General features: G+C 33.6%; 1 protein-coding gene across 1 annotated transcript; it reads right to left on the minus strand.

Annotated features, from left to right (window-relative positions):
- Positions 1-623: 623 nt before the first annotated feature.
- On the minus strand, positions 624-2,451 carry Ptth (Prothoracicotropic hormone). Its single transcript, XM_068774502.1, has 4 exons — positions 2,153-2,451; positions 1,870-1,908; positions 1,691-1,798; positions 624-804 (listed from the first exon to the last, which is right to left on the minus strand). Exons 1-4 carry the CDS (start codon positions 2,360-2,362, stop codon positions 664-666), a joined length of 498 nt encoding a protein of 165 aa, XP_068630603.1. The 5' UTR covers positions 2,363-2,451; the 3' UTR covers positions 624-663.
- Between the last annotated feature and the right edge of the window lie 12,345 nt (positions 2,452-14,796).

Genomic DNA, 14,796 nt, shown 5'->3' on the forward strand with positions numbered 1-14,796 from the left:
AATTTTTGTTTGGTATACTTCATTTCAGAAACAACAAAGGAGTTTATTATAAGAGTATACACAGTTTCCTACATTTGCTGTAAGTCAATTTTATGGAGCCTAGAGAAATGTGTAACAAATAAGCTTACTTAATTTTTGGTACTAACCTCTTGTACCTGTTTTCTTACTATATTTATTATTATTCTAAATTCACTCACAGATTTCTAAAAGCTCAAAATAATAACCTCGAGTACAATTTGTGAAAGCGAGTACTCGTTGTTTTTGAATCATTTTTTTGGCCTTTTATAGGATTTGACAAAATATGAAAATATAACTAAATATCGTATGGTTATTTCTCAGTGCCATCAAATATTGATCCATTCAATTAAGTTATATAAAAGAAGAAGACATTATGCAAATTGAGATATATATTTATTTTGTTTAAGCAAGTTATACATAATTTCGTCATCGACATCTATATAATATCCACGTAAGTAATTCTTTACCAAAAACAGGTATTACGTTATTATTTCAAAATAATTCGTAGCTTTTCTTTCATTACTTACAACAGACACCCAAATTTAACATAAGTTATCAATCCATCCTTAAATATTTATTTCCATAAACACTTTAAATATTAAACCGTAAGAGACATTACAGCATATTAGGTCGACGTAGCAAAGATTAACTATCTATGTAGTCCCTTGTGCATACACATCCAATAGCAACCGGAAATTTAAACGCAACCCAGCGATGCTTGAATTCGTAAGGGACTTCTACTTGCGATACTTCCTTTGGATTTCCAGTTTTCTTTAAAATTGTTACCTGAAAATTTATATTTGAATTAAAAAACAATTATCCCAATTATTATATATAAATTTTGAATAAACTCGTATTATTTAATTGTAGTTGCACAAAACCCGTATACAGCGTTCATCCTATTGTTAACAAAAATTGACGGTTTTTGAGGAAACCATAAAAAAGTCAACTAAATCTTCTTAACAGACTATTAAACTTAATTAAGACAGTTGACACCTTGTTGATTTCAGAAATTACTTGATGATACAATTTTACATGTTAATATGCAAGAAGCAAAATAGAAAGAATTTCTTATGTGATTAACACAGTGATTAGAGCATAGATCTAAAACTGTACACCTGAATGAAAAAGATAGTCAATTGTGTGAATTGCAACCTGTGAAATACGTTCAAAGGGATTAAATAGTCAAAGATCAGCTGACACGCTTATGGCATCCATATTTTCGATCGCATTACCAATGTGGAATATTAAATTGTATTATTGTGTCGTTTGAGTGCAGAAATTATAAAAAGAAGTACATTTTCCCCATGTCACAAGTCAATGAAATTTGGATGTTAAATGCGATGAATTACGTTTCGAATTCCTTTGTGCAGCAACCATATTCTCCAGATTTGACTCTCGCTGACTACTGGTATTTTATAGATTAAAAAATACTCCCGCAAAACCCGGATCAAGTAAAGAAGTAATTGCTAAACTAGGGACTTATTTTGATAGAAAGGATAAATATTATGGCACAATGGACATCGAAAAGTTATAGAAGCGTTTATTAAATGTTTCTCGAGGAAGTGGATTTTGGTGATTAAAGTATAATTTTGTAAAGGAAATTTTTTTTGTTGGTGACTTATATAAATTCGGTATAACATACGAGATAGTGCTCAAAAAAAATACGTACATCATAAAAACTTTTTTGGCAATTGTATGAAGGGCAGAGAATTTTGCTGCAGTTTTTCGTTTCTATGAATCTGGGAAAATATTCTTCGCCCAAGTCAATTATTTCTTTCTGCAAAAAAGTTAATAAAGATATCAGTTTTTAATTAAAATTTTTGTTGGATATAAAATCAAAATACTTACGCTTTGTAGCTCACAGCTGCACGGCAGGTCTAAAGGCGTCTGCTGAAAATTATTGATCTGATATATAGTGTACTATGTATGTACTATGTGTGATAATGATAAAATTAAATTATACATTGTTTTCCCCTGCTAGGGGTAAAATAAAGACGACGTCGGAGAGAACAAACATATTATTATAAAAAGATTTATTACAGTTTACGAAATAAACTACCATAGCTATGAATATAGAACCATTAATGCATAAGAATAAAAAAAAATTGTAAAAAATACCGCACATACATACATTGTATTTTTCAACTTTCAAGTTTCCCCGCTTCCGTGTTCTAGTTTCGAACGAATTGTCTAACAAAATAATATCGTTTCTTATCATGTTAGCATAATCAACTATAAGAGATGGTAGCTCCTTCGGGTTTGTGTCGGTATAATCTCCGGAGTATATTGTACCAAATTCTTCAACATTACCCGACGTTTCGGCATCCATGCCTCTGTTCATTATAAAATTATGTCTTCTCTGTGTGCGCTGGTTCTCGACGGTAAATTCATTAACATTTGATTTTTTTCTTAATGATTTTGTGGCAACAACTATTTGTGCAAATAATAGAAAAATTATAAAAATTCGTACAATGTTCAACGATCTTGTTTCCTGTAATTAGAATTTTTTTTGGAATAAAATTAATTAAAAAAAACTATTGAATTAATTGAGAAATGTTATGTACCGAAGGTAACATACCATGGTTGCTATCAGTTTGTCCGTACAGATTCAAATCTAAAACAAAACTATACATCTAACCGAGTTTGTCTCGATTTATATATTATATATTGATTGACATCTCGAAGAATAGATCCATTAACTGAAAGAAAATCTTGTTTTCAAGATGTAACATAAGAATCTTTTATAGGAGTTTGATAACAATGCCAGGATAAAAGGGGTGTCAATGTGATTTATACTATCACATTTCTATTCAGAGTTTTCTACGTTGTTTTATATACACAACTATAATAACCTTTACAACCTGAAATACTGCCAACTTGGTGAGCTATATAAATAAATATGTAAATAAGCATCCAATTGTCGAAAATAGCAAAATTTTTACAATTTTCTTGTTTTAGTGTTTACAGCAATCTAAAGCCAGCAAGCTCCAATTCCAAGAGTGTATAGTAAGATAGTGTACGGCAGAGGTAGCCCAGCGGACTGAGATTTGCGGTCGACGGTCGCGGGTTCGTTTTCCAATACAAACTTGTATAATTTGCACTTTGTGCATTAATTGTAAAGGATTGCCACTGCTCACAGACAGGTTGCATAACGAGTACCTCTGTAATGTATTCTCCGGGCAGAGTTATCAGAAAAGTTACCAGAAAATACACAGCTTATCTCATTGGTAAGTAATAACAAGCTAAGGATATGTTTACATGTACCGATTTTGTAGCTTTCATGTTCTTGTTTATTTTTTACTTTATTTCCATTATGCTATAACTCCATGAACTCGAGAGATTTAAACCTAAAAAAATGCATGACTGCCTGGCTAAATTAAGAGACATTTAATATCTGTTAATTCAGCCAGGTAGACAACACAGAACGTTGCAACGAAAAGGATGTTTAGAATCGGCGAATATGTCAGTCAATATTACTACTCCATTCATGGTTTTGGAGAGAAAGAGGGTTAAACAGAGATCTTCATCCTTGTCCGAAGGCATAAACAAGTGATCGGGACACATGGATAACAGTTTCAAGCTCTTTTGCTTTTATATTGATAGTTCTTGTTTAACCTGGGACATAGCGTGTTTTTGGCCTGATTTCTACTAAGCCTATAATTTGGCGTTTTCTTGCATTAATACCTGTTGAAATCTGTGAGTTAGTATGTTTTTCGATACTGGTAAATACATAACATACAAAAATTGCCTTTTTTAATTTAATGATATTATACAACTTATAAAACAATTACCACAATTACCAAAAAGTTCAGAGACCAACTTTTTTGCTTATAAATATATATGTCGGTAATAGTTGACTAATATTACAATTATCATTCCATTTCACATGCTCACAAAAGTGCGGTTAAGAAGGCGTTTATTTTCTGCCCAACGTGTAAAGTGTAGTGCTATCGAAGCACGTATAGAATGAACACAGAACTCGCGAATTCCCAGATTAAAATAGATCGCAGATCACGAGGTTAAAGCATATGTATAGCTGCCTAAATCTGGCTATCGAGTTCGATTTTCTGATGGTACTTCTATGCGGAAGAAGACTTGGGACTCCTCTATCGATTCGTATAAGTGAGTTCTGTGCAGCGGGAACTACCTACGTATGCTGTAGTATTTACTGTGTTCATTGTATGTGCTAAGAGCTCGAAAACCTCCAAGTCCGGTGAAACAGTAGTATCTAGCGGCCAGAGTCAAGGCTCCTCAGGTTTCGTTACGTCACGTCAACTTGAGCCAGTGGAATCTGCAATTGCCACTTGGAAAGCAGTGACAGTCCGGTCCTAAAAAATGTTTGTGACCTTGTTATTTAGTGCTCGCTGGGGGAGATGCGTGTAATAATTTGTTCTCTGCAGTATACATACCGTTGTTCACACCATTCCCCAGTAAACAAAACGCCCTCTTAGTAACTCACTTTAAAAACACAAGAAGATTATTGCGCAGATGTGCAACATTGCATTTGCAATCACCTTGTAACGTAATATGCTTTAATTGTTTTTGTACGTTGCGCAACTTCGAACCGCAATGCTTCGCAACCGCGCAACTTGTATTTACAACGCTGTTTCCAAACTACAACTTGATCAAAGTACATGTACTTTTTTGCCAGTACAGAGAAATAGTTATCCCATATATGTACGTTCTCATCGTCTTTAGCATGAAAGCTTTCGGACATTCATTACCGATTATAACATCGACGACGTTAGTATTTCATCGGCAGGGCCACGTGAACGTTCTGCACGCTTTCGCCTACCTTGTACAGGATAAGGTGGGAGGAGGTGTGCAAGAAGAAGAAAATTCACAACTTTACCTTGCAAGGAAGGTACGCCTGTAGGTGCAGAGTTTGTACTCTTTTGGTACAAAAAAAGCAATGGACTCTTCTGAATTCGCTACCGAGAAATCAATGAGATTAAAACGTTATGTACTCATCAGGAAGTCTCAGATAGCGTAAGAAGGCCCTAGAGGTTAAATCGTCACTACGGGTCAGTCCTACACCTCGGGTATGCTATGTAAAAGCCTCATTGTGGGTGAACTAGACTACGGCAACTGAGTTCTCCATTCCGAAAAGGCATTGTTACACCTACCGTAGTGATCTGTGCAAGGTCTTACATATTTTAGATATAAATAAAGGATTTAAATAGAAACTTATTAATACTCATTAAAATCATCATGGAATGGACATTGATTTCGAACTTAAAAATTAAAATGGCGCAGGATGCAGTACAAACTTGACGCGTACGATTTGACGTTAGGCTCTTTGTTCTGGCATTTATATCGTCTTTGGAACCAGCATTTAATGTTTTAACAATACCACTTGTTGCAACAAGATAAAACAGTATGGCTATAATAAGAGGTACCTAGCTAGAATACTTACCTGGGTGAAAAATAACTTTCACGGTCACCGCCATTTTGTTTTAAAGGATTATAATAACTTCCTTACCTATAGCTAGTATTTACTACAAGCTGATGTTAATGCAATTAATTAAATTATTTTTCAAACCAATGCTAAAATTGGAGATTGACGCGTGGAGTTTAGACCACAAAACTTGTTAAGGTCGTTGGATGACGCTAGATGTGGGCCGCTTCTTTTCGGTCCCATTGAAAATCTATGGAGGAGGCCTGTGTCTAGCAGTGTACGTCTTCTGGCTGAAATGATGATTTTAGTATTTAAATGTATATCACGAAAAAAAGTGAGATAATAATTGAAAAACATGTATTTTAGATAGAAATATCGTCGCCAATGTTATTGTTAGACGTGGGCATTGTTTTGACTGGTTTGCAAATAATTTAATTTGTCACCCAAGTAAGTATCACTATTAGTCTCCCTTTTTCTGTTTTGCGATAATGGCCGATAAAGCCGCTGCGCCATCGTTCCAAAAGGAAATAAAACGTAGATGAAACAACAAAAAATGATACCAAAACTACCAAGTTAACTTCTTTAAAAATTAGACGTTTTTGGAGGTGGTAGCACAGCAGTCATGGGACGAGACATGGTGGCAGGTGGAGTGGAGTGGGCATGGTGGGGTGGCCAGAGGGTAGCAATTCTGTAAAAACTGGCATAACAGGTATAGTTCTACAGGTACAGACATAAGGTGACGACAAGGCAACAGGCAACAACTAGAACCAGAGGGTTCTCTGTTGGCAGGTAAAAAGTTTTTAGTTGATCGAAATGTGTAAACCTTGGTTTGTTGCTCCATTTACATGACTGATATTATAGTGTATATTTAAAACATTGTTATATTTAATTTAAAGAGAGCAACTGTTAACCTTTTGGTCGGCTCAGCATTCAGAGCCGGTGGTAGCTAACATATATTCTTAAAATAATTTTCAATTTAAAAGTGCATGTTGTAAAGCCTATTTGAATAAAGAAATTTCGGATTTTGAATTTTATCATGTGCCAGAAAAAGGTGCTCGAATGGGTGGTTAGAATTAATATTTTAAAAAAGATCATAGGTTTCTAAGAACAGTATTATAAATAAGAGTGTAAAAGATTTATGTAGAACTCGGTTAAAATTATTAATTATATAATAATTATACCAGACAAAAGTAGTTTAAAAAAAGTAGTTTAGTGTAACTGAAATTTAAAAAAATTACTAGACTATACCTGTATGCTAAACGCTCTCTGTAATAATGCATAGAAGACGATGTGATGTCAGGAGTGTCAGCAGAGAAATAAAAACCAAGTATCGCCAAAAATTGTACTAATTTCTGACTATCCTGGTAGAAAATAAAAGGAATCAATCTCACGCCTACATGTAAACATAAGCTTCTAAGTGAATTTAATAGTAGGCTAATATCTCCATTTTGTATAAATTAGGATAAGAAAATAAGTTTAGCATCATTCGCTAATGTATTATAGCTTAACCATAATATTGAGTGAACAGTTGTTAAGTAATATTGTAAAATTAAATAAAGAACTAGTGAAAAAAATAGCCAATTGTTGAAGATCCTGCCATATCCCCTGACGGAGGACTATAGCCGTGGTAGTAAAAAAATGTAAAGAAATAATGGCAGGAATATTGTGGCTTGTTAAATATACCACTTCGCAGATAGGCTCTAAATCTATTTATGTTAGACCTTCCTAATGTTCCATCGGAACACAGCTCTATCTTGATGACCCGTATAATAGAAAAATAAATATTAAAGATTTTATTTCACTTTCATGATTTTTTTGTCAGAAGCGCGTCCGTCCTATAATCAAACAGTGGAGTAGGCTGTTAGAAAATATAAAACAATTGTCTGTATTCTATATATTTTAAAATTTTAAGAAAAAAACATTTCAGTTTTGCAAGTTTTATTCGCAAAACAATTTCAAAGTTTTAATCACATAAATGTTGCATATGAACACATTATTATACCTTAATATGACGATATTTAAAAGTTTACATAGCAAAGTATAAAATAAATGTGATAATGGAATTTCAACTTTTTTTTTGTGTAATTTGAACTGCGATTGAGATGCTCTATTGCATTTTTTACGAAAAACTAAAAATAAGCGAATCGTTTCAAACCCACGTAGTAGTAATATGTATCGTTTCTTTAGTGCGCTGTCATAATATTTGGACTTTTAAACAAATAGACCAGTCTACTTTTTCGACTTCGACTACAACGCTGTTTAAATAAACTGTGTCTACAAGTTTGGTTTACTATGCGCTTAATTTGTTTCATTGGTTTGGGAGGGTTGAGAAAAATACTTAACGTCAGTTTTTTAATGCAAATTGTTTTCTTTTCTATATCTGCAAGTTTCATAGAGAAATCAGATGTGCAATAGTAAATATTAATTTAAAAGATGCAAAATTTTATTTTTCACAGAAAAAGTGCATTACACAAATTGGTTATTTAATTGTCCTGGTGTAGTATCATTTCTGCGTTCAACGGCTTGAGGCCTTAAATAACTCATTAGCCTTTAATTTCACTGGAAATTAATTAAATCAGAACAAAGTAAAATTTACAAACTCAGGAGTGTAATGTCGCGGTGGAACCTAATACAGAAAAGAAATGACGGACGAACGCAAAGGATCTATCTTTAATGCTTCCTTTGGCACTTTAAAGCTTTCATTTCTACTTTACTGGGTTTTATTGCACGTGAACAGTGATGTAACGGTATTATAAATAAAAAAAATTAGACGTTATCTTTACCCACCACCTGTGTCATGTGTTGGATAACCTTACATGATGTATATTAAAAAACAAAGAACTTCGAAAAGAGTTTGCCAACTTGTATGAATTTTAAACTTTATTTTTATTTAAATATAAACATGTGTATTTTACATTACATCTTCATTTAATGGAATTTTTTAAGTGTTAATTTTATTTTTATTAACTACTCTAGTTTTTGGTTCTTTATAAATCATTGATCAACTCTATATTAAAGCTGGAATTTAAGATAATACAGTTAACATCAAATTACGCTTATCTGTTTCGAAATACCACGGGTTATTATTACAGTCTTCAGCGATCAATTATTTAAATAAAACTTTTAAGAATTAAAATAACTTCCTAGTTCGTTTTTTTACTTGCTACTTCCCTTTTACCAAACGTATGTCTATCTATCTAAGGTTTTAGATTTTGTAATAGTTCAAAATTAAAAATATTTTTTTCTTCATTTAGATGCACTTTTGAAGCATCAATTATTTTAACAATACAATTATCAAGCTACCGCCGGCTCGGAATGCTGGTCTGCCGAGAATAGCCGACCAGAAATCCAAAACCCGCTCTTATTAAATGAAATTTAACAAGGTTTATTTATATGTTATAATATCAACCATGTAAATGAATCAACATACCAAGTTCTCCACGTTTCAATCAACTAAAAACTTGAATGATGTAATAATAGTTTGTAGCCTTAGTTCATTTACTATTTTCTCGCAAAGGGCGAGAAGTTGCGTCCAATTTTCTGAATCCTACAATTGCGTTTTTTAAATGAAATTTTAAAATTTTTGATTAATATTTATTTGTCGTTTTAATTTTAGTTATGGAAACCAGTCAGCAAACCAAGTTTTACAGATTTCAACCAATTATAAACTCTTGAATGCTGTAATAAGATTTATTTATTAATCATATCTAATTTTATTAAGAATTATGAGAAGTAAGGTCTATGATTTGTAACGTAAATTTTATTATACATTCGTAAGACCTATGGAGATTTTGTTACTCATTTTGTTAACTTTTTCAATACGAAATTTAGGCATATATAGCGATGTTATCAAATGAATATGAAAAGAATAATAGAAATGGTGGTTTGCGGCAAGCGCGGGAGATGCGCGCTCCGGCAGACATGTTAGCGCCGTGGCGCAGGGGCGGGCGGCGCGCTTTCCCGGCGCGTGAGTCACGGCGGGGCAGGGGAACGTGTCCGCGAGCCGCGAGCAGCGAGCAGCGCGTACATTATATATAGTGGGACAGTGTAGCACGCGCCGCTCGCGGCCTCACATCGCTCGCCGCGCTCCGCCGCCTCCCGCCTTGCCGCACCACGCGTCCGCTGGGCGCGTCGCGCGGGCCGCGGGCCAGGCCCGCGCGCCTGCTGCTGCTGGCCGCGTGGCTGGCGGCTGCCTTTGCCCAAGACCCCGCCTGCCCCAGGGAACCACTGATCTGTGCCTCCTGCCGTTCCTACGAAAACGCCCGCGAGCACAGCCTCCGCGTGATCCGCGAAAGCCTTCTCGCCAAGCTCGGCTTCACGCAAGCACCCAACACCACGGGACGCGAATTACCCCGAGTGCCCGCCGACCTGATGGAGCGCTACGAGCGCCGCCCGCCGCCGCCGGGCGTCCAAGCCGATGCGCCTGCGCTGGCCCGCACCTTGGTCACGCACACCGAGCAGGACGACTTCCTCGCCCGCACCGATAATGTCCTTGTATTTGCCCGTTAGTAACCTTCACCTTTCTTTATAGTAAGAATTATGCATACTCCATCTACTACCAGTTGTGTTCTCTATCACAAATAGAGCCAAGTTCGATGCCCTAGAAGATTCAATTTAAAACTTAAATGCCTAACGTGGACCATAGTGTTTACCTCTATATCTTTTTTAAATTCTAAAAATTGTATAAATAGTAATGAATGCCGCTCGGTTGCGATAGAATCGCGTTTATCACCTAGGTTTTGCGCAAAGACGTCTAGTGCCTGGCAGCTTGTCGGCACCACGTGCGAGCGACTATTCACTGGATATGGTCTACAAAGTTCATTGACAGGCACGTGTGCAGCTTATAAGTGGGTAACGTACTCCGTGATCGCATCGCGCACTGCCAATTTTAATTAGCTAATGATTACTTTAAAACGTCGTATCATTGTCTATGGGACTATGTTAAGATTTCTATTGCGGTCGCGACCAGTGTACAATGAATACTAATTTTATCGGATTGTAAGAATGCGAATCTTTTTTTTTTTACTTTTGAATTCTTTTACATGAAAACACATCACATTTTGGTTACTACTGTACAGTACATTTATTTATAATTAACAGAAAAGTCAAAATTGCGTTTGTTTTCAATAAAAATGTAAATAGTTGTTCATTATTCGAAAACGAGGCTATCTAAGTTCAAGCGAATAAGTGATCTGCCTAAAGCCAAGGGGCTTCGACCGCTTCTGATAACGTCAATTTTAACTCCGATGCCAATACGTGAATAGAACAATTACTAGGAGTGGTATAACAATAAATGAAGTAATTATATTACTAAAGGAAACGAATCATAACTCCGCTATTTACAAAACAAACAAAACATATTTTTTGTTATATTTATATTTACATAAATATATTTATTAATATATAAATCAATAGTTTCATGTATATGTATATATATATATATACATATATATACACACATATATATATATACACACACACACATATATATACATATATATATTTATTTATATCAGGAAAATAGAACCATCGCGAAAATCTGCATCGCAGAATTCATACGAAAATCTTGTGACCTATATGACTATTTTTATTTTTAGTATCAAACGCGATAGTACACAGAAGTTCGCTGATATACTACGGTAATAAATGAAAGGAATAGGTCCAAGTTAAGATAATGGCTGTCGTCAACTTATCGACAGGATTTATATAAAAACCGAAGATACCTCGATAGGTATTCTTACTATGTAAACGAGAATTGTATACTTTCTTGACGCATTTTTAATTATGATTTTCAATATGTCAGAGTACAAAATTCACAAAATATATTTTATTACACTTCAACTATTTTATTTTATCCTTAAAGCTTTTTTAGTGCAATTATCTTCAAACATTAGTGTTAACTTGAAACATAGCGTTTTAAATAGATTGTTGGAATATATGTGTGTGAAGAGGTGTGTGTAAAGAAATTGATCTATAAATTTATTTAATCGGTGTAAACGGTGCGTAGCCGCCACTACAAACCTTTTTAACATGATGAATAAATTTATTTGGTCAATGATTGATTGGTGTATAGTGATATAACACTATATAAGAACGAGCGGGTCTTAAAATAAAATTAGTTTAAGTGTAACAAAGATTTGGTTAGATTAATTAACTTTCTATCGAGTCCATAAAATAATTTGATATGAATTTGTTCATTACATGATATAATTAAAAATGTCGATATGTGATATATATATTGTGACCAAGTGATTTTAATTTACATTCTGGACACGCTATTTATAGACTTGATATTTTTTATATGAGTGATATGAGTAATGAGGCAGCGGTAGCCGAGTCGTGTTGGCTCAGCATAGCAATATGTAGGCGTCTACTGTATGGTCTCTCAGTCTGCGAGTTACTTCTCTTAGTACGCAGTCCCTCGCTTTTTTCAGGGTTGCTGTCTTTCGCAGAGTGATGAATAATATTAATATTTTTTAATTATATTTTTAATATTAAGTTTAATTAGACAATATATAATTAAAATAACGACTAAATTATTCATTTTCTATCCTTCTAAAAAGTAAACTTAAACGGAAAATAAGTATAATATGAACCTTTGAAATTTATAACAATATTTGTTATTTGTTGGTAATGTATATCTATCTAATATCTAATATAATCATATATATTTGAATACCAAGAAATTTTTATTACATAAATGACCAAATTTAGTACACATTTTTTGATTGTATTTAGTAATTATTTTTTTCCATTAAACTTTTTGATTTAGTTGATATGTATGTTACATAAATCATCATATAGTCATATATTTAGCAACCCTAATTTTAATCGTCGTGCAAACCCACCGCCTTCATCTAACTGGGTGACACAATTCTTGACACATTACCTAATATTCTCAACATATACTGTAACGGTAACCGAATTTTGATTGGGGTAGCTTCAGAATGATCAAATGTATTATTCCAAGAGGACTAGGCCTACTGGGGATACCTCTTTAAAAAAAACGCACTTTGGTTCTTACCTCTGTGGTGGTGTGGAAAAAGAACCAAGAAATAACTTTATAAAACTGTTTTAAATTACTAACAATATGCGGCAAGTTTGTTTTATTATGAATACGCAATATGATTGATGATTTCCCACATCTGCCAATTAAGTTAAATTACACAAATTGTATTTTCATACAGACCGCATCCTGGCCAAAACAATAATTCAATAATCCACAATTGGGTTATCGCAGTGTTGCATCTCGACCTTGTAATAATATTCAATTATATTGTTAAAGTTAATTAAGCTTGCAGTTAAATAAAATTGGTTATCTGTGAGAAGTAATAACGTTGTCCTTGGGAAAATAAATAAAATAATTTATAATTTTGTAGCAATGTTACATAATTTAAAGATCACGAACACGCAAAACCAACAAATGCATTATAATTTATTGTAGATGCGTAGGTGCAAAAGTACCAGAGTGAATTACTTGTCATTTTTATAAATAACATTTTCTTATCGTACGAAGCAAGGACGTGGTGCTATTGCGCGCGTTCATAGCTTTTTTTTTATTTACATGCTCAAATGAGTATCTTTCACTTTTCGGTTATAAAAAGTAATAAAAAAAAGAATTTAATGCATTTATTAAAACTCAATACTACTTTCTAAATCCGTGTATAAAATATGAAAGCACTCTTTGCGATTGAAATAGTTAATGGTTTTATGGAGATGATACATTATTTTGGTTTTAACAATTTTTTGCCATTGGGAGTAGAAGAGGCGCGTGCGATTAGTAAGTGCGTACGAGCCAGACGGCCATTTGCAACGATCGATTGTTTTGGCTGCTAGCAGTCACCTTAATTGCTCATGAATCAAAGACCACTAGAGCATTTTTGCAAGGAATGATCTAATAACACATTTTTTTGCTTTTTATTTATCTTTTAAATAATGCATCAGTCGAAGTTAAAAATTAATTCTCATTTACCGTAGGTGGTTTTTTTATTATCGTCAACAGTACTTTTCGTTCAAATATGTAGAGTAGAAAAAAAGGTGAAGCAGAAGCATCGATGCAACTTTCCCTCTAATTGTATACTTTATATTATATGTATACGTATACGGTGTACATGTTATTTAATATATATGTACATATTGGTAGGTATAAGTTTATTAGTAATTAGATAATTGGTGCAGTATTTATCACATATAAGTAATATATAATATTTCAGTTTTGTATTATTTTTATCTCTGCATCACTCTAGATTAACTGGTAGAGAAAGTTTATAAGGCTTTCCGCCATTGTACCATGTTTAAACCAAGAGTAAAATAATAAAATAAAAATAGACAACTAAATTTTCATAAACTGATATATTTCGCACTTTTCGAATAAAGATCGGCTATAAAAAAAATTGCGGATATCTTAAGTAGGCACCGTGCATAGCGCATCCGCAAATTTTAAATAGAGTCGCGTATGTGAAAGAGTGTACGTGCCAAATCATGCCGCAGCTGTACCCGCATAGCGCGACCACCCTCGAACTGCGCAAAAAACCTAAGTTGTATGATGCTGTCCCTCGCTGCCATCTCAATAATAATGTACCGTTATGATTATGAAATGATGTCTGACTTTATAGTTTTATGAAGATAAAATACCGATTTCCATCCTTACAACACATGCATTAATTGATCACTTCTACCTGTATAATAACTCTTTTGTCAATTTACAATACTTTGCGGTACTGCAGTACACTCTCAAGTAAGGTATCTATTTTGTTTTGTAATGCTTTTAAGAAGTTCATTAAACAAAAATTTGTAAAGAAATCCCACACAGTGTAAACGGAAGAACGGAGTGTAAGAACGGAGTGTAACGGAGAATTAATTATTCTAATACTGTATTAAGTATGTTGTTAAAGTGGCCAGAAAAATACCCGTCTGAGTTTGTTTTGGGCTCTTCCCTTGTTTCGAATCTCAGTAGCTTTAAGATGAAGGGAATTAATCTAATCTAATTCAAATTTCTATCAAATGGCCATACTTCATGACATACACAACTTGGGTGGTTACTATAAACTGTCCTGTGTGGATAATGACATGAATAAATGAGGAATATATATATTTATATATATATATATATATATATATGTGTGTATATATGTATAATATATATATATATATATATATACGTGTGTGTGTGCGTGTGTGTTTGTATATAAATATTTGTTTAAAAATATAAATTTTATAACAATGATTTAAAAACGAACTTCAAGAAACTTAAATTTGCACGTCTTCAACTTGTTAATTTTTCATATTAATTTATACTACATTAACCTGTGTTGTTTACGTATCATCGGTTTCGTAAATATATGCTAAAATATAATTATAATTTTAAAATAATATGT

Source organism: Battus philenor, unplaced genomic scaffold (genome assembly GCF_028537555.1).
Source record: "Battus philenor isolate CCGP_79_NKW_IND1 unplaced genomic scaffold, ilBatPhil1.0.hap1 SCAF_7, whole genome shotgun sequence".
In the NCBI taxonomy this organism is placed as follows: Eukaryota; Metazoa; Arthropoda; class Insecta; order Lepidoptera; family Papilionidae; genus Battus; species Battus philenor.

Bases quoted from the DNA above. Each gene is read 5' to 3' on its own strand.
- Ptth (XM_068774502.1), bottom strand. From the start codon at position 2,362: ATGAACAGAGGCATGGATGCCGAAACGTCGGGTAATGTTGAAGAATTT. The intron at 1,909-2,152 runs GTATGTATGTGC...AATTTTCAGCAG, and splicing joins TGAAAGTTGAAAAATACAAT to ACGCCTTTAGACCTGCCGTG. The intron at 1,799-1,869 runs GTAAGTATTTTG...ACTTTTTTGCAG, and splicing joins GCAGCTGTGAGCTACAAAGC to AAAGAAATAATTGACTTGGG.